At 43.9% G+C, this 23,575-nt stretch overlaps 1 protein-coding gene across 1 annotated transcript in view; it reads right to left on the bottom strand.

The window, feature by feature from the left end:
• Window positions 1-23,575, bottom strand: part of LOC137916012 (AT-rich interactive domain-containing protein 5B-like) — a 62,819-nt gene that overhangs the window by 7,208 nt on the left and 32,036 nt on the right. The window contains exons 5-8 of the mRNA XM_068759136.1: window positions 9,128-9,285; window positions 7,902-8,157; window positions 4,007-4,059; window positions 2,821-2,918 (exon numbers count right to left, since the gene is read on the bottom strand). Coding sequence (XP_068615237.1) covers window positions 2,821-2,918; window positions 4,007-4,059; window positions 7,902-8,157; window positions 9,128-9,285 — 565 coding nt within the window. The remainder of the gene's footprint in view (window positions 1-2,820; window positions 2,919-4,006; window positions 4,060-7,901; window positions 8,158-9,127; window positions 9,286-23,575) is intronic.

Raw genomic sequence — 23,575 nt, 5'->3', positions numbered from 1 at the left:
AATACTTTTAAGATGAAGTGAGCTAATCCAAAAGCCCTCATCTGCACTCTCCTCTGTTGCCCCAAAACCTCAGAGATCTTAAATAGCAAATTATTCTAAATAGTTTCTCTGTTGCCATGGATACCCCCCCCCCCCCCTCCCTCACAAACTCCCTCCCACACCCAAACCAACCCTGTCGTGCAATTACATTAGAGTGCCAAAGCATGGTGAGATATTAGAAATCTGTCACAGACCGAAATGAGCAGAGACTGAGAGATGTGATCATGTTTCTGTAACAAAAGATCATGTAGGAACCCGGGAAGTTTAAATATGTAGGAGCTGCTAAAAGGCGCTGACCTGTATAATGAAAGAAACAGCATGAAATGCAAGGCAGGCAGTTGGGGGGGGGGGGGGGGGGGGGGGGGCAGCACAGAGAAAATGGCACAGCACAGAAGCAAAAGGCAGTCTATTTCAAGGTTATTGATGCCATCTTTTTCATGACCTCATTTTTAATTCAGTGCGCTGGGGCCTGACAGCTAATCTCAGGAAACGGTTTAAATAAATATCATTAAAGCTTCCCCGTAGCTGCAGAAGCAGACCTTGGGCTCGGACACACTCCTGCATTGATTTCTCCCAGCGCGCTAATGAATGCACGCCGCCACTAAAAAACAGTAACTTTGGAAATGACAATTAGCCGAGGTTATCTCCTGCTCAATTCTGCTGTTGGAGCTCCATTACTCAGTGATTAGCGACTGCTCCTGGACAGCATAAGTACAAGCGATTACACTCCTGGCTTCATCTTTCACAATAACGTCTCCTAGGAAACTGCTTCATATGACTTTACCAGTTTGGCCAGAAAGGCATCGTGTGTATAATTCAAAACGAGAGCTGAATAGCGCCAGCGTTTACACAGGCATCCGATATTATCGGACTAATTTAAAGCAATTAAAAGCTGCAATATGATTATTTGTTTTCCTCTTCCTGCCGGTTTCGGACTCTTTATTTCCTGCTCTACTTTGGCCCGCCGAGACAAATCAGTTGCGGTCTTCCAGACAGGAGAGGCGGACGCGAGCGCCGGCCCTGGCTGTACACTGTACATTCCCTCCTTGTGAATTATATTTCTGCAGCACATTGAGTAATGATTAAAGGTGGAAACAAAGACGCCTCTGGGGAGCAAACACACACTTCATCGAACCTACAAACAGCCTCATTCATCATGCCGAGAGAATGGCCGTGTTTGCTGAGTTAATACAATGAAGCTAATTGCCCTCCAAGCAGCCCAAACACCAAGGCTCAGCTAAAATTATTCCCTGAATGGAAACCTGCTCAGCTTCAGCTGATCTCTCTCTCTCTCTCTCTCACGCACACACATCACCTCCCTCTCCATCAGTCTGATATTCACTGCAGTGTGTGGATACTATTGCTTTGTATTGATTCAGCATTATTTTCTCTAAGCTGTATCTCAGTGGCTTGAGAGCGGGAAAGGCCAGCGCAGCAGCAGCAGTCACACCTCAGCGCCTCCCACCTCGGAAACCATTCACACCTCACAAACAGACCAGACTGTTTTCAAAGATAAACAGTCTCTAAACAGGAATCCGAGACATATCATGTGTCTCTTGCGGTTAAAAAAAAAAAAAAAGAAGAAGAAGAAACGATATTGGGCCAGCTGTGTTGCGTCTATTATTAGGATGAGGAAACAAGGAGCTCTGCTGTGCATCAGCTCTGCCTTTAAAACAGCGGAAGCACAAAAAGCACCCTCAGCAGAACATTTAAAGGCACACTGTAAACTTGTGTACAAGCACAACACACCAAATGTTACACTCCTCACAACTATGGCTTCACATATTTCCTGGAAAGCCCCTCCAACCACCACTTCCTGTGCTTGCTATTTGCTTTCAGCATGCAATCTCGACACAATATGAAGCTCCCTCATATGGTACTGCCAGTGTATTATTGTATTGCTGACAGGTGTGAGTGTGTGAGTGCGTGTGTGTGAGAGAGAGCTGCACTGTTGCATGGCTCTGCAGCAGCCAGAGGGATGCAGAGAGGGTTGCTGGCCTGGAGGAATGTCCTGGCTCATGAGCGACTGCTTATCGCTCTCTTGTTGGGATGATTGCATTTGGCATTTGTTTAACCTTGGAGTAGTGTGCATGTGTGCATTTGTGTGATTGTGGCTGCGTGTGCGCAAGCAGTCGTGCACACGGCTCCCTCGGGATCATATCCATATGCTTGCTCTGGTTTGGTAATACCATCTGAGTGATTCTAATGTGGCGGTTTAAAATGCTGCAGTATCTGACTGAATGATTAGATGAATACATTAAAGTGGCGTTTTCAGATCTCGGATGCAGCTCTGCGTGCCTGCAATGAATATACAGAGGAAAGGGGGCTTATTTTATATGAGTATCCATGTAGGTCAGTTAATAATTCAAAACTTTACAGTCATTTTGAGCCTTTAAAGCCTTTTTTTTCTGGCTTGGAGGGAGTTTAATTGGTTCCTTAGTGCCGCAAATTTAATCAATTCCTGCTAAGACAACGGATCGGGCCCATAAGGCAGGCATTGCAAAACACTTAAAAAACTGAATGCCACAACAATGAGAGCGAAACAGTGGGGAGTGATTTGCAAAACTATTCTGCACATATATGTAAATGCTTTTGCTCCCCCCCACCCGAAAAAGGTCCATATTTGCCTTGTAGTGTCCTGATGTTATGAATAAAGCATTGTGAAATCCTATTCGATGCAGCTGTGGCGAAGCTCACCCACTTCAGGCAAGGCAAAACAGCTCTGTTCTTTCGCGTATAGCAATAACGTGTCGTATGTAGCGGCTGAGCACAATAACTCACCTCTCGTAGTGTCTCCTTGTACACGTGGCAGCGCTTGTGCTGCTGGGGTTCCCACCCAATTCATCATACACGTGCTTCCACTGTCTGCGGACGGTGATCTGGAGGGATGGATGGGAAGATGAAAAGTGAGCACACAAAGCGAAAAAGAAAGAGAGGCAAAGGATGACAGGGGGGGGGGGGGTTGAAGGTCGATTGAGGGGATTTAATTTTTCTTTTTTATATAAATAAATAAGAGAAACAGGAGAAAAACATCCGCGGTTGACATCATCCTGAGTTCTTAGGGAGTTACTGAGTCACAATGTTCCAGTTATTGTATCATCAATGCTCAATTCACTCAAGTTCTGTTAACATTATGCAGCCAGTTGTTCCTGCTAGAAACCCTTATCCCGCAACGGATGACAGGCTGCAGCGCAAAACAAAAAACTCCAGGCTGCCGACAAAGCCTCGACATGAAACGTGAGATAATCAGCTGCAGATATGTGGGGGGGCTTAAAAAGGATATGAGCTGCCAATACAAGAGCTGCATCCTGTTTATGGTTTGATCTGGATGTCTGTTGGGATAATATAGCACCCGTTAGCTAATGAAGAAGGAGACGTGGGCAAAGTAACAGATAACTGAAGATCAAACACCGACTTTAGAAGGACGTCACACATGAATAAATAGCAGGTAAAGCTGCCAAGTTAAATACCTCCAACATAATTATCTCTGACTCACTCAGCGGGTGTGTGTTGTGCGTGTGCGTGTGTGTGTGTGTGTGTGCAAGCACAAAGGTTATGCACATTTCTTTGGGTACATGTGCATTTCTCCAACATGGGAAAAAATGAGCAATTGAACTAATTTCCTTGAGAACAGCGCAGAGCAGGGGAACATGTGTTTTCCACTTCAAGAGTTGTTTTTTTCTTTTCTCTTTAACAAAATGCCATAATTTTATTCTGCTGAATGTGTTTCTGAGCAAGAATTTCTCATTTGGGAAAGAAGCAAATGATCTCAAAGGGCAAAAGGAGGGCAGGACAAGAAAATACAAGGAAGACAGACTGGATGCAGGAGAAAGAGATAATAGAGGGAAAGACAAAAGGAGAGGGAAGGCATCAGGAGGAGGGGGGCAGAAAAGAGAGGGGGAGTGGAGGGTAGGGAGGGACCTGGACCAAAGAGATGGAATATCTTGCCACACATGTGAATACTTACCAATTCATATCCTCCGAGTTTCTGAGCAGCTTGAAACATGGTCCAAAGGTTGACTGAGAGAGACAGAAGACAAACAAGACAATCAGGAACGCTGGGAAAAGACTTAAGCTGAAACACATGACGTCATATAGAGTCCCTTACACCAGAGAAATACACTGGAGGAAGTATTTACATCATTGTTAAGCAAGAGGACTAAAACCAAAATGAATAAACAAGCCGTTATGAGTTTATGTTTAACTATGAGCAGTAAAACGCACTCGACGTAAAAAATAAATAACAAACACTCCCACGTGCAGAACAAGCTCTTTCACATTCATCAGATATTAAATGATCAGCTTACAGCACCAGCCTGCCGGTGGCATTTAAAAGGTGCAGCTGAAACAACACGTTTTATGAGCAGATACATTTCAATCTAAAGTTGCAAAGGAAGCAGTAACTATCGCTGTGAAGTGAGATTATATTCAACTTTATTATCAAAGCAGTCATTATGGATCAGTAGGACAAAACGCAGACAGACAGACCGACAGACTCAGCACATGCTCCATCCGGGCTGGGTGATTTGTTAGCCGTTAGCAGCAGCCTGCAGGCATGAATGAAAACATTTACGAGCATATAACACTTGGCAACATGCAAACATTTCTGTTTGAACTCATGCAAATTCATTTTCATTGATTTGCACATGCAAGCACACGTTGACAGGCCATATCAGAATACAAGCCCTGCGCAACATTTCCCTAAAAATAGCCTCTTGTGCTTTCAGAAACACTTGAAATGGCTGTCTATCTTTGCAGGAAAATATTTTTCACAAACAAAGAACCACAAGTTCATTGGGGGACATTTTGTGCCAATGACATTTGTATTTGCTTTCTGTAACATCATTGTTTAACATTTTTATATGAAAGCCTATAAAAGAAAAAAAAAAAGGAGGCCTCGCCTGGGGAGAAATCCATCAAAATTCAATCTGTGCGTACACAAAGCCTTGCATTTGTCAAAATGACATTTTCCTATCTACGCATTTGACAGCATTGATTTTCCCCCTTCCCTCCTCTCTGCAACTGTTGCCAATGAACGGGGTGAATAACAAAGGGAGCACGGTAGGCTTTTCTATTTGAACTATTGTGCTTTCTGATGGTAGGAACAGAATGATGGGGAATTTCACCAGCGCGTTATGCATCGACTGTAATTGAGACAATAGCACATGGGACAGCGAGCGAATGGAACAGATCAAGGAAATGAGCGAACATGCCTTTTCTTAGATGTCTCATCATTAGCAATTTATTTTCTTAATTCCCCTCTATTTGGTGGTGGGGGGGGGGCAATTATCGCCGAGATAAGGATGACAAAACAGGAACACAATGCAGCCTCAATGGCGCACCGATGGCATGGCAATTAGACAAGAAGGCTCAAAGAGGGAGACAAATTGGAAATGATGTTCCACAATATGTGATTGTGAGCAATGCAGTACAAAATACACACACACACACACACCTATACACCTTCAGCAGCAGCTATAGGGCAAAGTCAATATTAACCAAGTGATAAAAAGTAGAAGGGCAGCGGCCGACATGAATAAACTACTGCGTGAAAGTGTTTTCTCTCTCTCTCTCCTCTGCTGTTGGAATGAAACGGCCAAACACTTTTTTTTGTCATTTCCTATGATTCAGGTGAGAGTGCATTCAGGCTGCATGAATGGGTTGACTGAAGTAATTCACACTCACATTTTCCTTTCACAAAACAGTCAATCATGGACTGTGGAACAGAACCATCCTGAAGCATTTCATATAGTAGGTGTAAGGCAATGACGAAAAATGTTTTACAGCTGAAGTCATTGGTTTATTGTTTAAAAAAAAACCTCTAAAACGCTTATAGATCTGTATTTCTGGCAGAAATACGAAATAAAATGACAAACATTCTTTTGATCCAGCTTCTCAAATGTGAAAAATGTTGTTTCAACTTATCTTTTTACTAAAGGAAGCCACCATTATTTATGAGTTTTCAAAAACTACACAAATGGCTGAAAAGTAAAACAATAACAACGATTATTTGCGCTAAGAAATCTGAAGGTTGCTATTTGAGTTTGCTGCTACTCAGATGTAAAGATCTGCTGGGTTTCTTTCAGTAAACTGAATATCTTGTAATCATTATAGGTCTCAGGGGTCCAAAATAAATCTTTGTTTTACGGCTGCAAGCCCCGAAGTGTAACATCAATTCTTCAAGCAAACAAATGGAAGCCGTGCCAAAAGCGACCAAATGACTGTCTGAATATATGTTACGAGCCGTTTAAGGTTAACATCTCTTCTTCTGGGCCGCCGTGATTTCAGCGATACCAACAAGATAACCCTCCGCGGCTCGGCGATGAGATTACTGTGCAGCGTTTTCGTGGCCAGGCCAACAACAATGCGAGCTTGAGTCCGGTAAATCATTCAACCATCTGTTGCTTTGTTTAACTCCAGATAACTCAAAAAGATTATTTCTCAAACAAAACCAAAGTGACACACATTCATCTCCTGTGGGAAAGCAAATTCTTTTATATTCAAATGCATTCGTGGCCAGTTTTGTGCTGCCCCCCCCCTCCTTACATGCTGATGTGAGCTTGCTGCCAAGGACGAACTTTAAACAGCATGATTTCCCCATTAATGAGGGCCTTGCTTATGATGTGTCTGGTTTTGGGATCCAAAGCATGCTCTGTATGTAAAGCAGTCGGCACGTGGACCTCGACTTCAGGCCGGGTTCAAGCGGAGAAACGGCGACTGAACACAACACGTTGGCCGTGAAACTCTTTACTCTCTCGCTCCCGCTCTCTTTCGCCGTCAACCACAATGACCTATTTAAGCAGCAACATGTCTGCAGTCAAGATGAAAGGATTGTCAGAATACCGTGGTGCGTTTAGTGAGTGGAGGATACCAGAGCTTTATCTTCATGTAAGAGCCGAGAGGAACGGCGTTTACTGTGCCATAAACCGTCGGCGTTAAATTCAATACATCTCTGTCTCTCTCTGGTCTCATTAATTTGCTGCACTGCTATGTTACGGCCAAATCCTTCCTCGGCTTGTTTGACATGAATGCAAATGTGACTCCCTTCCTTGAGTACAGGAGTGAGAGAGAGAGAGAAATGCATTTTAAAAAGCACAATTTGAGATGAGAGCCTGCATTTCCATGCGCGTCGCCCCCAGATCAAACGCATAAAACAAATGCAAGCCTTCGCTTCCAAGAGACCGCCGCTCGCCCCTTTTTGATGTTTACGTGCGAGATTCTCCTCGTCGTGCCGTGCACAGAGTGCAAGCTAAGCGCCCCGACCTACATTAGAAATCCTTTATCTCAGGCGGACGTGTTTCCCATGCATGTAAAAGTTTCTGCGCGGCTCTTAGAGGACGTTCTTGGCCTTCACAGGAAGCAGCGCTGACAGGAGTGAGTAGATATTCTCTCCAAATGTGCTCTGACAGCGAGCCTCCCGGGCATTCAGCAAACCGCTAGATGAGATTTTTCACACAGACAATTATACCTTTAGATTATTATTGCGGCAGATTGTGTTGCTTTTCAACTGCTGTGTAATTTGGGGACTTCGGCAGTGTTTATTCTGGCCCTGATTTCAACTACTGGCTTCTCTTCTGGCAACAATGGGGAGGACTGGGGGGGGGGGGGGGGGGATAACATGGTCAGAGGTGCTTATTAATTAAAATCCACTCTGATTAAAATCCTCCCTGTGTGGTTTTCAATGACTTGTAGAACTTCCAGAGCGCCGTTTGAATCGGATATCTGAAATGCAATAGGAAACACGGGCCTCTGTTTCTTCTCTGCAGCACAAGTGTGTTGACATGATGCAGCAGCCAAGCTATCCATGCAGACTTTAGCATTGTTGCCAGGGAGGGAATAAGAGGACGAGGTGTCCTACTCACTCTGTTTGAAGCCGAGGAAGGGGATCCTCTCTATGGCCGTGTCTCTTTCTTTCATGTACTTGTAGAGGTCTACTAAGAAAGCCTGCTCCTCTGCTCTGCTGTCCTCTGGCGTGTCCTCCTCTGTCGTGTCCTCCTTCTCCTTCTCCTTCCCTCTCTCCTTCTCCTCAGACGAGGGCTTCTTGCCGAGGCCGTTGGCCCTGTGTTTGGCCGTTGTGGTTATTTTTCCATTGGGTACGGCTTTGCAATTGGGCTTGACCTGCCAGGAGAGATCGTCAAAACCGTCACTGGGTGCAGCTTCAGATGAAGAGCGAAGCCAGCAACAGAGCATCACTCGAATGATGTCAGACTGGATGAACTTTATTTTGATTCGAGCACAAACGAGTGTTCCTGCAGGCCCCATTGATTATCAATGGAGCAGCTCTCGTTGCCATCGCAGGCTACGCACATATTAGTCTGACCCATTGAGAGAGAATTGCTAATATTGATTCAACCGTCCAAGGTCATGGGAGTAACAGCCATGGAAGGGCTTTTAGGGTAACTATTTCCTTCACTTTCAATATTACACACTAATAGAATAAAACTAATAGAATAAAATAGAAGGATTGCAAAATCGATCGAAGTCGCACTCCGAAGGATGCAACGATTTGACTTCTTTCTACTGCAAATGTAAATTCTTCTCCTTCAGGTAACACGGCGACCCGAGTGGTTCTTCCATTGTCACAATGATCCTGATGGAAAGATGGAGTGGAAACAAAGTGAAAACAGCTTGTACTTGTTTAAATGATTATCAGCAGGCTGAAGAGAAAAGACACATAGTCAAAGGGAGTGCTGCGACATAGCTACGCTGTCATGACTGATTTATCCATATAATAGATTACACTCGCAGCACCAAGCTCTGCCAGAGCAGCTCAGTTTCCCCGTTATGTCATGGTTACGTTATGGTTTGAGCCTCAAAATACCCGAGTCATGAAAAGTCCAACAAACATGAACCTAAATCTGCAACTGACAAACATACAAAGGAAATGATGACAATATTATCAAATGAAAATAAATTACTGATGAAAGAGAAAACATTTAGCAGAAAAATATATTGGATAATCCATTCAAGCAATTTTCACATGAGAAAAAAAAAAAGTCTCATTACGGTACTTATAAACATTTACATAATTCACTTACAGATTCTCATTACGGTCATTAATCATCTTTTTTTATTTGTATTTTTTTACCTTGCTGCTAATCTTGCTCTCTGGGGTACACGTGTCCTGTGCCAGCACCGCCGTCGACCCCTGCGTCGACCCCGACGACCCCTGGGCCGGACCCTGGGAGTCCCTCCTCTGAGAGATAGACAGCTTTTTCTTCCGAGGTCGTCCCTTCAGGTTTGGAGCTGAAGGAAAGGAAACGGCGACAATGAGAACGTCGCTTTCAAAACGGAGACACTCCTGAAGCCCTGCTGGATAAAATCTCTACTTTCACGACTTGAATAACAGAGAGACTGAAGCATTTGTAGACGAAAATAAATTCCCTTTATCGCAGCTTGAGAGGACGAAGCTACATGACAGGAACAATCAAGAGAGGAATTTCACAGTCCTGCTAGCCTGTAGCTAGTTATTTTTAAATTTGATCCGTGCAACATGGCTCTGAATGCTGGTAAACCCGACAATCGAGTTCTTCCTCAGCCCAACAGAGCAACTCTATTTCCATTCGGACAGATATACTTTCAGATGAGGGTCTCGTAGCTGTGAAACCGTTAGAATAATAATCTGAATGACAGATGTGGATTAACCCCTGAGCCCACAAGAAGGGAGATATTTTAAACAAAACTGTTTGTGCCGAGCGATATATATTCAATGCAGCTGCTCGGAGTCAACGCACGGATGTGTTGGTAACCACAGCAACAGATTTAATAATGGCTGCCTTTCTCTTATTTCTCATAGCAGGACTTCCACAGTTATCACCCCATTATCGGAATCATAAAGAATTACGTTTACTGTAAAGCGCGTCAGACGTGCCGATGGCCGTGGCTCTGTTTCCCTGTTTAGTCTTCTCACGTCTCTTCAAGTCGAACGCCGTTAATTCAAACCACATGAACCTGCCTGATAGGAGCTCTTTGTTTGAAAGTCTGGCCGATATAATTGCTCGGCTCACATTACGCACACAATAAAGTATTTAAGTCCTTTGTACGCCCACATTTATGTCAACCTGCGAACGCAATGTAACTTCTTGGCGCGGGGGCCTCGCCTCCACGCAGCAACACAAACAGAGATAAGCTCAATGGAGAGCGAGTGCTTCAAATAATCCGAGTGCAGTCACATATTTTACAGCGTCAACATTCTTGCTTTCCATTCGCGCTGACAATTAAATCACATCCAAGGCTGTTCGCTGCCAAGAACACTGTGTTATTATTTTTTTTGTCAGATCAAATTCCCATCAAGAAAATGTTACAATAACGCCAGAGCAGAATAAAACAAAGAGGCAGTCATTAAAAAAAAGGTTAAACCCATCACTTCATGGTGCTATTTTCACAACCGTGGCGACGCTGTGGAGAAACAGCATGTGGAAAATTCCAAGGGCATTTTGTTGTGCATTTGTCATCCTCTTTGGCAATAGAAAAACACGTTTTCATCGCTGTAATCTCGAGTTAGAAAGCACTGGGTGTGTTTCTTCTTTCGATGTTTTCACATTCTGCGGCTCTCACCGCCTCCTTCAGTCTGCAGATGACTCATTAAATGATGGACAAAGACAGAGAACAAAAACAGAAATCAACCCCTGAATGCATCGTGCGACGGCAAGCCGATTTGTGATGTCTGGAATTGTGTTTAAAACAATCGAGCGCAAACTCTCGTTGAGGGGATCAAATCTGAAGAAGAGACAATGAATGCAAAATGAAGATGACGATGACAAAAGCGTGGAGATTCATCCTTTAAACACACGTGACATCATTTCAAAGAACGTCACGTAGGTCTGAGTGAGGTCACACTCTCAGTACGGGTCTGTTTTCAGTCAAATCACAAAGCCCCCCCCCCCCGACTATCCACTCGGAGTTACATAACAGGCCTGTCTGTTTACATTTTTCATCAGGTCAAACACCGCTGTGTAAGAGAAAGCTGCAGCAAAGCTTAGACTCATTGACTTATTGACAGAGGACGATCCGAACGCACTCCAGCCGCCTCGGCAGAAGAAGCTTCCAACCGGGGTTAAACTGTGCATCCGCACCTTTTCAGAAAACGCACACAAGCGGACCCACAAGGTCAACCAGGCGGCGTTTCTCTGTGGCAGAAGTTGTTGCAGAACTGCTGATCTGCTCCGCTGCATAAAGGAGGCGTCATCAGCTTCAGCATAACACAAAGGAAATCAAACGTGCTCTGACTCCGTGCAGATCGGTTTTCTAGAGTGGGAACATGAACGTCTACAGTCTGTAACATAAAAATAAAAAGGCATCATTGTTGAGCTTCACAGCACGGGGGGGATATTTTTACCCATCTGTGGCTATGAAGTGTTTTTGTCACCGCACTTGCAAAGAAAGAGATAATTACATTATACATGTTCCCTGGCCGTGCTTTAAAAATGGTCTGTGTCTCGGCCTGTGGTTTCTGCTGATCCGGGTCATTGACACGACTTGGACTCGTGCCTTGGAGAGACCCGCAGGACTCTTTTCCGTCTCTTTCACAAAGCTCAGAAGGCAATAACACACACATATTCCGCTAAGACCGACAACAAATACACAACATTTGCAGACACACAGGTAAGGAACCCACCGAGTCACGGAAGCGGCTTCAGCGGCGAGACGCAAACCCTAACGACCTCATCTCTCTCGGCTCCACGCCGCTCCGACATGGCTTTGTCAAACAATTTCTCACCTCTCAAATTCAATTTAATGCGACCCTAATAGCGCCGTTTCACTGCCGTTCGGTTAATGTCAATGATAATGAAAATTCATTAGGGAAAGCCGTGGAAGACTTTTGATGGTTCTATGCATCAACAGACTGGAGCCACAGGGAACCACAATAAAACCGAGCGATTGATTGAGAGGCTGCTGGGAACGGAGAGACGCATCGGCCGACTGGAGAATTCAACTGCTCCCAAAAAATGACTGAAGAAAAAACTCAATATCTGCATGTGTTCACATTAAGCCAGTCTCTTTAAAAGCGTGGCGGATTGAAACGTCCTCATTAAAATCTGACGCTCAACCGACGGCTCTGACGGCATTTTATTTATGTTTTTTTTGTATTTCATAAAAAGCAAAATGAAAAGCTCTGAATCAAAGATAATTCTTTGAAGGAGGCAACTCTAATCACAACTACAGATGGGAGCTGAGGCCCTCTATTTTAGCCCCGCTAGTAGAAAGGGTCAAAGGTCAGCCGGTCCGGCTGAAAGAAACCTTCTCCATTCCTCAGACGTGGTTTTCTCCTGACGGACACAGATTGCTGGTACGCGCAATCCAACACTCTGTTGTGTTAGCATGCAGCTCAAAGCAGCATCCACCATCTATCTCAAGTGTACACAAGTTTTTTTATATATATTTCTTTTCATCTTCTTTGTAATCTCCTCAGCCGTGATATTATAGAAATGAGTAGCGAGGCTGTTATGAAGGTTAATAATTGAAAGTTGCAGAGAAATAAACATTTACAGCTCAAATAGTTAAGCAAAGTCAAATATGTACAAGGCAGCTTCACTCTGACTCTTAATTCTGAAGATTAATTTCAACTTCCTCTCACCAATATGAGGTCAAACAGAGTCAGGAATAAAGAGGAGGAGGAGGAAGGCATGGTTGGAACAAGAACTGGTGGGTAAAAACATGTTTTGACATATTTTGTCATCTCACTTGGTTGCAAATTCACCCAAGTCTTGACACCCACTCAGCAATTATCAGCATGGCCTACAGCCAAAGCTAACATTTATGTTGAAATACATGGCTGTGTCGGTACAGTGCGTAACGTCCCCCAGGACAGAGTACAAGTAGTATTAGTATTTATAATTTACAATCTGTAAAAACAGCAAATAGCTTACTGCGATTAAACATCTATTTTAGTTGTGACATGTGGGACATAATACACGGCAGAAATGAGCCCAAACCACGACTTTAAAGAAAACACAACTGAAGTTGTTTATGCGTCACGGATTGACCGGAATTCTCCAAAGACTGATTCACTCAGTTGCTCCTTAAAAAGTAACAGAGGACAGACGCAGACGACTGGAAGGATGTTTAACCAATCGCAGAGACGAGACCTGAAATAAAGCTTCAGGACGGATATGTATCTGCACAGGCGAGAAGGAGCCCTCCCCTGGGACGGATTTGTAAATGAAACTTTACCCGTGAAACCGCCCACGCAGAGACAATGAAGGTTGCTCGGGTCTGGCGGACTGGGTTACAAGCGGTGCGTTGGAAATTTACAAGCAGCCATAAAATAAGGACCCATGACAAGACCGTATTTGAAGTATGTAAGCAGAGAGCAGATGCATTTCTGAAAAGAAGAGAGCTCAGTGGTGAAGCAACAGAAAACAGAAGCGGAGTTGAGTCACCGAAATTAGAATGGAATAGAATAAAAACAGGATTAAACAGAGCATGATTCACGATACAAACGATTCATGGGGGAGCAGTCTGAATGTCAAGCAAATAAAAGCCACGGAATGGACTGGTGAATCGACTCAGACACATACTGACACAGAATCGTCTGCGAAACAAGACCCAGACTTCAATCTGTACAGCAGAGGGAGGTAAAAGTGGCGTCAGTGAAGGGGGTCGCACACTTTCAATGTTTGAACTCTGAAGCAGCAGCAGAGACCCGAGACAGGTGATGCAGCGCTTTCACTTTAAATCGGCGACTCGGGTGTCGGAGAGATTTCAGACAAAACGTGGTGGAGGAGTGGCCAGAAATAAAGACGCAAGCTCTTTGACTGATGCCAAGGAGCATTCAACTGTTTTACAAGCTCACTTCCTGCTTTGGAGAGCAAAATGCATTTAGGTCAGAAATCAAATCAAGGAAATAAAATGCAGAATGTAGTATTATATTGCAATTTGTAAAAAACTTCCCCTTAAAATAACGCAAACTCCTATCAACTACTAAAATCCAGAGAGAACAGAGAAAAGACATCATAACAACGTTGATAAGCATCAACTGCCTTGGTTTGAATTCTAATCAGTCTCGGATATGACTGGAGGGGAATTCTGACAGCTGAACGTTGCGACCGTTGTGATTGCGGCTCATGATAACTCAGCACATGCCACCTCCGTCCCAGTCACAAAACCAAACTCCATGCCAACGGTGGCGTTCGTAATGCTCAAACCACAGTAGCCTTAAATATGGAATAAATGAACCATGAGTCAGTTTTTCTACAGAGAAGACATGCGGACCGGTGCCATTATTGTTGTTTGCTGAAGGTTAAAGCCTCCCCGTGGAGCCTTCTAATAGAACTACGGAGCCATCCTTTCATGACTCTGCTCCCACTTTGCTTGCCGGTGATGCTGCATGCCCTCCTAATGTAGTCTCTAACGATTACATTTGGTGGTGATAGGCCAGAGAATGCAACAGCACATCAGTGAAGGTGAGGAACAAAGGCACAAGTAGAAAACAGTTGCTGCAGACTGCAGCCACTGTTTTATTTCACACACAGACATCAGCCATTTTTTACTCCTCCACATCTGACAGCAGCGATATTCCTCTGTTCCTGCGCTCCAGGCGCGTTTCTATACAGAGTCGTCTGAGACCAAGAGCAAAAGAAAAAAAAACATGACAAAAAATATTTTAATGAAACATGTACTTAACGCATTTCTATGAGCGCAAACCATCAGATATTACACACTGCACCCACAGAGTGAGACGGAGTGTGTGGGTGGACAGAGTACATTAGTGTCTCAAAATTACACAGACGGATATCATCGATGATAAAGCAGCAATTATTTCGCTGCAGATTGTGAGTGAGTGTGTGTGTGTGTGTGTGTGTGTATGGCATCAGATCAACCTCAGCTGCATTTACCATCGGTAAATACTGCGTTTTTATTATTGCCATTGTTCTCACTTGTGAATGCAACTGCAACTGTTTTTCTGACTGCTCTGTCTGAATCTAATTGAGACGGCTTTTGGCTCCTTCTTGGGCATGAATAGTGGTTGTTGTTGTTACACTAATATGCTATGCCTGGCTTTCAACAACAACAACAACCTTTCATTCCAACGTAAGAGAAGGGAAAGACTCACAGAGAGTGACTGGCAGCAGCGATGATTGTTCACCTGTGTGTTTGACAGGTTGATGTTTAACACCCACGCGTTATGTGAGTATAACCTGAGCAAATGGCAGGGATGAAAGTGTTTTTTTTTTTTACTAACAGAGCTCAGACAAAGGTACCAGTGAGGTGCAGCTGACTCATCCCTGCATCATCAACAGCTTCTTGTAAATAGCTCTTTCATTCTAGACACACAGCAACTTGATTCTCTCTGGCGCAGCCTCCATTTAAAGGGCAACTCGCCACGAATGACAAAAATAAAACAAAATAACAAAGCCTTTCGTCCATGGGAACCTGCTTTGTTCGGGGCTTGAGGTATCTGCTTCTGAGATCTGTCCCAGGCATCGTGCATTGTTATGTTATGTTCGCAGCTGTGAGGCGATGCATTTCAAACACCACTAATTGACTTCTGCAGAGTCAGCAGAACCAGCAGAAAATAGCCCGGTGACAGATCACACCGTCACCGCATAAAAGTGCTGGTGCAGATGTACACTTTTGCATATGAGAGGGATTAATTCTCCATGGACTCCCGAGGGAAATACGCGGCCTCCTATTCTGGATGCTCTTCACCAGATAGCTGCTAACGGTACCCGTCTGCGTGTCTGTCTGCCGATCGGGGTAACGCACAGTGGACTTATTGGGGCTTTGTGGGAGCAAACAGCTGCCTGCTGTGCCCGGAAACGAGGCTGATGAAAGCAGCATGAGAGAAACGAGACCTGAAGGTGCGTTTGGTGAAACAACGTGCCAAACAGAGAGAGCAGATCATTCTGTGTGAGACTGTGACCGAGGATTTGCTTTTCTCCAGTGTGTGAGCCAAATAAATCCCATTGACCTCCGTCATCGAGCGGCACCGACAGAAACCCAAAACTATTTTCACGGTCAAAACACACCTTTTGTCGACGGGTTAGCCCCTAACAGTCAATCTCTCTCTATCTATCTGTATCCAGTATAAAAGTATAAACTATAATGGCCGAGCAGAAGGCGGGAATACATGTTTTCTGGTGTGTGTGTGGGAGGGGGGGGGGGGTCTCACTGGATCTCTTCTCCTTGTTGGAACACCTCTGACATCCCGTTCTACTCTACTTCCCATCAAACCCATCATTTCATATACAAATACTGCATCACATCAGCTACACATCTCTCCCTTTACCTCCCTCAGACACGGCTGTGTGTGAATGCATCATTATCTCCTTCACAGAGCCTGTCTGCTGCTGGAGCCTGTGGCAGACCTCGATCCCGCAGTATTAGAAATGACTCCCATTCCCACAGACTTGCCGTGTCTTTGCTGCTGCAGGTGTGCGATGCATTGTGCAAACCAGTCGTCGTGCCCGGGGTTCTCCGGGGCTAATAAATCATGGGATTTTCGCTTGCCGAAGCGGAGACGTAATGAGTGAGATGCTGCCGGTAATGCTCCTGCTCTCAGAGGCAGAGGTTGTTGAGGCCATTACAACCGGCAGAGTGGTGTATATTGTTTTGGATACACGCAATGAAGCAGATGATGAACCCTCGGAGTCACCTCGAGTCTCCCCATGGAAGCTTGGCGAATAGGATCTGTAGGAAAGTGTAAATACTCAAATGCGCAAGTACTACTTACCGTCATAGGTCATTTAGGGGTGAGGAATTTAAGCTCGCATGTACAGTTTGCAAAATATATTAATTTGTGTGAGCAGAAAGACAAATATTTACGACTCATTTTCATATTTGGCGATTATTTCCTTCTTTAATCACTACTTTCTTTTTTTTTCTTTTCCAGGCGTCTTACTGCTGCCTTTGTTTAAATCCAAGGCTAAGAGCTCAAAGAATGAACGCTAAAAAAACACGCGCACAAAGCGAAACATCTGCACAGTCCTTCTCCTACGGCAGGTCGACTCAAACTGAACCTGCTCGGGTCGACTCCGCCTTCAGGTCTGGCATCTTACAGCCCAGGTAACAATAGACGGTCTGCGCTAACGCCTTGGCAGATAGTGTGCAGCAGATAATCGTGTTTACGGGCTGCCGTCCTCATCTGCGGCCTCGTGAATGCAACACGATTGCTTCCAATTGCATCTAAATATAAGCTTTACGCATGCAAACAAACTGCATAATGAAATCCAGCGCTCGTGGATGTGGAGTAAAACGTCTCGCGTTCCGTTCTAAACCGTGGCCCACTGCTTCAGCTACGATCTGTTCATGTTGTAATATGTGACTATATTGAGGAAAAATACAGCCCCTTTGTGCAGATGCTGACAATTTGTCAAATTTAAATGCAGCAGCACCGGGAGGAAGACAACAATTCAAAGTGAAATCAATGCGAGACCCCCCCCCCCTCCTCCTCCACCTCTTTTTGACTCTCTCCCACTCTCCTACCTCTCCTATCTATTCCTCTTTGTTATAATTATGTGAGCGGCAGCAAATGTAATTATAAAGCGGTAGGGTTGGGGGGTGAGTGTGTGTATGGAGGGGAGGATGGAGGAGACGGGGGAGGCGACTGCTATGCATGCTCAACAAAATGCAACATTAAAAAGCTATTATCGGAAAAGGGAATATTTCTGGCAGATGAATGGCGGAGGGCAGCTCCTGCCATATGTTTGTGGAGACGAGGACAACAAGTCAGGTAGCAATTCTCAATCATCATCAGCAGAGCCTGTCAAAACGCTGGGCCTGGCACACTCTGACTAGTGTTGCCATGGAGACAAGCCCACATCGCAGCAAGTGTGTGTTTACCAGGACGTTAAAAATACACTCGCATATTTTTATCTCATACTTAGGATATTGTGTAAATTGTTATGCAAGTGTGTGTGTGTGACAGATTCCCTGCCAAGTCGTATTACCTAGAAAGGAAAAATACTTTAATCTAATTTCAGATAAGGTAATAAGTCTTAGTTTTAAACTGTTTACTTTGGAATCAGGATCCGGTATGTTGGGGGTTTACAATTAATAAAGGTGAGTAAAACATTCGGACAACTTTAGAGTACAAACCTCACTTTACCTTTATGTCATTGCACCTACAAGCAACATTCTAATGATAGCTCATTCATTCATGACTTTGGACAGGAGGTACTGAGTCCTCTAAATTTGAATTTTCTCGATAACCAGATCCGGAACATCAACTCGGATCCGGATCGGACCTTAACGTGATAGGTGCTCAGCACCAGGGTCAGACTGTAGCGCGTCTCTGCAGAAACCTTCATCAAGATCTGCTCCTAAGCTTTAAAAAAAATGTTGCAACAGAAAAACAAACAAACAAGCAAACCATCGCCGGTAAAAACATGACCTCACTTGTGGAGATAGTGAATATGTGTGTGTGTACATACATTATGTATTTGCCAGTAATGAGCTCAGCTCTGTGACCATACTGTTGTTATACATACAGACTCCATTGTTCATATTTCACAGGTTAGACGACTTTCTCCCAAACCGTCATGACTTTGTCAGGTTCACATTTACATATTTCTTTTTCCCTTTTTTGTTTTTTGCATCGTCTGTTGCAATTCCCCCCCCCCCCCCCCCCCCGTCTACAGACATGATCCTTCCACACAGGCCATTCAATGTGCTGGCATTTCCACGACTGTGTACAGTAAAAGTGACTTTTCACAGCGCTGCAAATGATGAATGTCTCTGGAACATTTCCAAACATGTCTAATCAAATATGTCTAATGACCACGGCGCTTTCAGATGACAATTAATTTCCATGTGACCTCAATCCATTACCTTCCTGGAATCAGGATTATTTTCACTTAAGACAAGCTCTGGAAATGAAATACACAAGCAATCGCACATGAAAGTAATTTAGAGGGAGAGCGGTGTAAGCACTGTGTGATTTTTTTCTTCCTTTATTATGGCAGTCACTTGGAAGAAAAAAGGGTAGTGCTCTTAATTCATTATTTGTGCACTGTTGTGCATGCTCCCCCTGGGGAGAAGCAACATTACTCTTTCATCAGATCAAATGAAGCGAAGCCATGCCATTCCAGGAAGAGCCAATTAAACCGTTCAAAGAAGTTTATTATTGCGACGGATTATGAAATCATTCTCATCGGATTCATTTGGATGTGTGTTTCAACAGGCCTGTGAGTGTGTGTGTGCTTTACCGGCGCGCAAACTCACAAGGGCTGTCGACTCAAGCTTTCCATTTGCAAAGTCAATAGAAAATTACGGTTCACAGTCACAGCGCTGCATGTTTTACAAGAGACAATTCACAGGCCTTAATTTATAGTCAAATGAAGCTGTAATAAAAGGGATAAAAGAATTCATGCAATTCTTTCTGTCTTTCTACTGCCCCCCCCCGTCCACCCTCATGTGATCGCCTCATGATGGTAGCGTCGACTGCTGTGCACTTATTAACACACATCCCATATGAGACATGGCTGCTCTAATCTCACCCACATCCACCGACACACACTGAGGAATGCAATGACCTCTGATCCCAGGAAACTTAATAATTTCACCAAGTATTAATCTTAACTCAACAACTCCCCGAACCTCCCCACCCACACACAGCTCCCTCTCTCGCACACACACACAATGTAATTGCAAGAGAAAAAAAGAAACTCTTCGGTATTGGCTGAAACGTCTGTGAGTGTTTAACCTGTAATAACTAACAGCGCTGTGTTGCTGCCAAGACAGAAATAAACAGACTGCAACACAATGCAAGCTTTTTTTCTGGTGCCAAGCGGTTCTTAATGGCCGTTATTCCGAGAGAAGAAATTGAAAAATAAAACCATTTTCAAAAATATATAGAGCACGCAGAGGGACTGCCCCACATACGCACCCCGCTATTCTGATAGTGGCAAATATAAAAGAGTCAAAGTGACATAATGTGGAGGATTCGCTTAAAAACGGGATAACCTTCAAATGTTTCCACGTCATCGGTGCTGACAGAGTGCTGCGACAACACAGCCGGAACGAGGCTTTAAAATACAGTATTTCAATTTGGGTCTTTGGTGAGCAAGAGAGAGAGAGAGAGAGAGAGAGAGAGAGAGAGAGCTTGGGGATGAAAGGGAGCAGTGGATAAGCTTCAAGCCTTATCCTATTCATTACTGTAGGAAGAAAAGAAAAATCACAGCATCGACCTATAAATAAATGAATGCCAGGATAAACACGAAGCCCATACATCAATAAAACATATGTATTCTAATAGATCACGCTCTAGTTACACTCGATGGCAACGGCTCGGCCAATGAGCCCAATCACGGGGACTTTATCATTTTTGAAAAGCTACACAGCATTAAGCCACGCTGATTATAAATAATCATCACTCCAACAGCAAAATAGGGCAATGAATACTTTATCTTTCTGCTCATTTTTCTTATTTATATGCTAATATATTATATTTCAGGGCATCGAGGAGTTTGCTCCAATCATCTATTAAACATTTTTAGACCACAAACTCTCAGTTTCACTTCTATTAGAGCAAAATGTAAAAAAATAATACTTCAATACTTTTTCCTGAGAAAACATTTCATTATATATATATATTCAGAAATTGAAGGATGTGCCATTTTATTGATAAAGTTTAAATTATTCAGCGGTTTGGACTGTGGTTTGGATCATCACATTGGGACCCTCACCCGTCACAACCCATACAGTAGTTTAGGAACAGCTCTTACATTCCGTAAAACTGCATTTGTGCTGCTGTGGATGGAGCATAACATCAGCAAACTGAAAAGTGCATCAGTTCAAATGTGTGGGAAAACAAGACAGACAAATAAAACCGAAAATAATGCCAATTTGAGACACAAGCCTTTATATGATAGCATGTTTATTTTCCTTTTCTTTTTTTAATGAAGATATTGAAGCCCGATGCCTGCGGTAACACAGAAAATGTGTCATTGCGTAGCTCATCCAATAGAGCAGCATTGTTTTTCCCTTCTGCAGAATGCGGTCTGGAGTGAGACGCACAAAGACACGCTCAGCACCAGATAACACCTAAAAGACCAGACATCACGACAGGGGGGGGGCAGCCGGGGTCAAGAAACGTGAGCGCCACTCGGCTAATACCGGAAAAATAAAGAGCCTCACGGTGTTGACTTTAGACATCAGTTGAGGTGCGCGTGCTCTTTGCTGGAACAACATCTGGCAACAAGTCCCTGCCTGCAAACGTAAAGACGCTTGACACTTGACCCAGCAAGTCTGCTCGAGGGCTGCATTCATGAGCCGTTCCTCCAGCACAGACAGACTCCGTAAACAGCATCTACAGTTACACCGGTGAGTCAGGAACACTCACTCCAGGTTGCAACATGCTGTTGTGTAATTTTATTAAGGACATTCAGAAGAAGTCGACGACATGCGCCACCGTTGAAGAGCTTTAAATGGCAGTAGTGCTTTTTTGAAAAAGGATCTCAAAGCCTGATAATACCAGTGAAATGATTTGCAAAATTACATCATTAATCCCCTTTGTGCTTTTTCCAGGAGCAATGTTTACGAGCCAATACAATTTGAACCATAAATCTTTATTGATTTCCCACATTTGAGGTAATTCCGATCCAGAGAATATTATTCTCGTCTCCATTATGTTAGTCATATTTCTATTACTGAAGTTGTTTATTATTGGAGTTGTAATTATATTTCTGTCACTGGTAGCCTGTATAAATGCTGCTCTCTGCCATTGTGTGCTTACACTGTAGCATCAAGCTGGAGCCAGTATGAACGCTCTATTTAGTGGTGCGTTCCAGGACACATTCAAGCGTTTGAACGTTTGGCTATCAAAAACATCCCCACTTCATTCATAATACTCAAAGTCTCGACAGAAAAATTGTCCCCTGATGAAAACCAACACATCTACCGAGATGAAACGCTTCCCGTCTGGCAGATAAGCTGGACATCTTGAATATCGGAGGATCAGTAAACGCAGCAACAGGCAGAGCGTTCCAGAGCGTCACAGCTGCAATAACATGACGATAGTTAAACCATAAAGAGGTGAATAAACGTTTCAATGTGCTGGATCAAGATTTTATGTTACTGCAAAAACATTTTCATGTTGAGGCAATTGAAAAAACTCCTGCCTGAAAGATGCGTAATAAGTAATATAAATATGTAAAGTATTGAAGGGAACGGTTAAGGTTAACTAAAAGCATTCTGCAGCTCGTATGATGACATCCATCTAGTTAATAGCATACTTTTATGACACTGGTGATAGCATGTTTTCCACAGAATTAAAAAGTGGTCTCATAAAGAGGGGAAAAAAAAACAAGCCTCAGTCAAACTCATTATAATTTCTCGACTTGCAATCCGATAATATTGCCAGGGGATTTGCGTCAAAAAAAAGAACACCGTCCTTCACCTCATTTCTAATATTAGAAATGTGACTGCAATTGTAGAACTGCACACACCTTCTTTCAGCCTCCTGAAGGCACATCCTACCAGCAGAGGGTCAAGCGTACGGTACGTAGCCTGAGAGACGAACTCGGGGAAAATGCAGTTTGCCATTACTCACTGCTGTTCTTATACTTGCACCGGCTGTCAGTGCAAGGTGAGAGTATCAGCAGTTTCTCTGCTCTCTTCTCTCCCCTGATTTTGGACTGCAGGACACTGTTTAGAAATATAACACTTTAGTGAGGAAATAAACCTTAAAATATAGAAGTGAGGGGGGCAAAATGAGCGATGAGAGCACGTCATGTCTGGACTCATCAGCTGAAATAAGAGCATGCTGTACCCGCGGGCGCTTTCTTTCTCTACTCATCAGTTATGCTCGATCAGCGCCGCTCCTCCGAGAAACCTTTGCACTGCTAATAACAGTCCCGGACCTTTGAATTGTTTCTTCGGCTCCATGCTTATTTATCGCGCTGTGCCGTTTGCTAGAAATAGATCGACAGTCGTGCAAAGCGATATGTGCAGAGCTGGCGCGTTGCTGATGAAATAACGGGGTTAATCAGGAGCGCCCGCCTTATTCGGGCCAAACGCTGTGCTGCTGATGCCCGTCGAAAGAAAGTGCTTTTAGTAAAAATTGCTGGTCTGCCATCGATCCTGCCTGAGTATACCGGGTATATGAGGGCATTAAATAAGACACATCCTCTTCACTGTGTTGGGGCTCGTCATACAGCATGTTATGTCAGGCATATATAGTCCAAATCCATGTATCTCCCATTTCATCTGGAAATATTTGAAAGGACTTGTCACCAGATGCTCGCTTCATATACAGTCCATGTCCTGCTAATCAACTCTCCCCACACGGCCCTAAACATGTGCTCTTTTCTCCTCGCTGTTTTCCCTCTCTGCGGCCCCCTGTATACCATGACATATGGGTGATGAAAAATTCATGGGCTGGTAGTTAACACAAATGTGCAGAGGAGATGGGAAAACATGAGCTTAGCAAGCAGTTTGCCTATTACATCAACAGACGGGGATGTCATGGGACGGCATTGGCGTATGCATATTTCATTTAATCTGATTTCATGTTAAGAGAGGAAGCGAGAAAGCGGTTCAAGTTGTGGAAACAATGACATCATGGCTGGATGTTCATCTGGTGACCCAACCCAAT

This window comes from Brachionichthys hirsutus, unplaced genomic scaffold (assembly GCF_040956055.1).
Source record: "Brachionichthys hirsutus isolate HB-005 unplaced genomic scaffold, CSIRO-AGI_Bhir_v1 contig_818, whole genome shotgun sequence".
NCBI classification, from domain to species: domain Eukaryota; kingdom Metazoa; phylum Chordata; class Actinopteri; order Lophiiformes; family Brachionichthyidae; genus Brachionichthys; species Brachionichthys hirsutus.
This window is presented reverse-complemented; position numbering and strand designations above follow the sequence as displayed.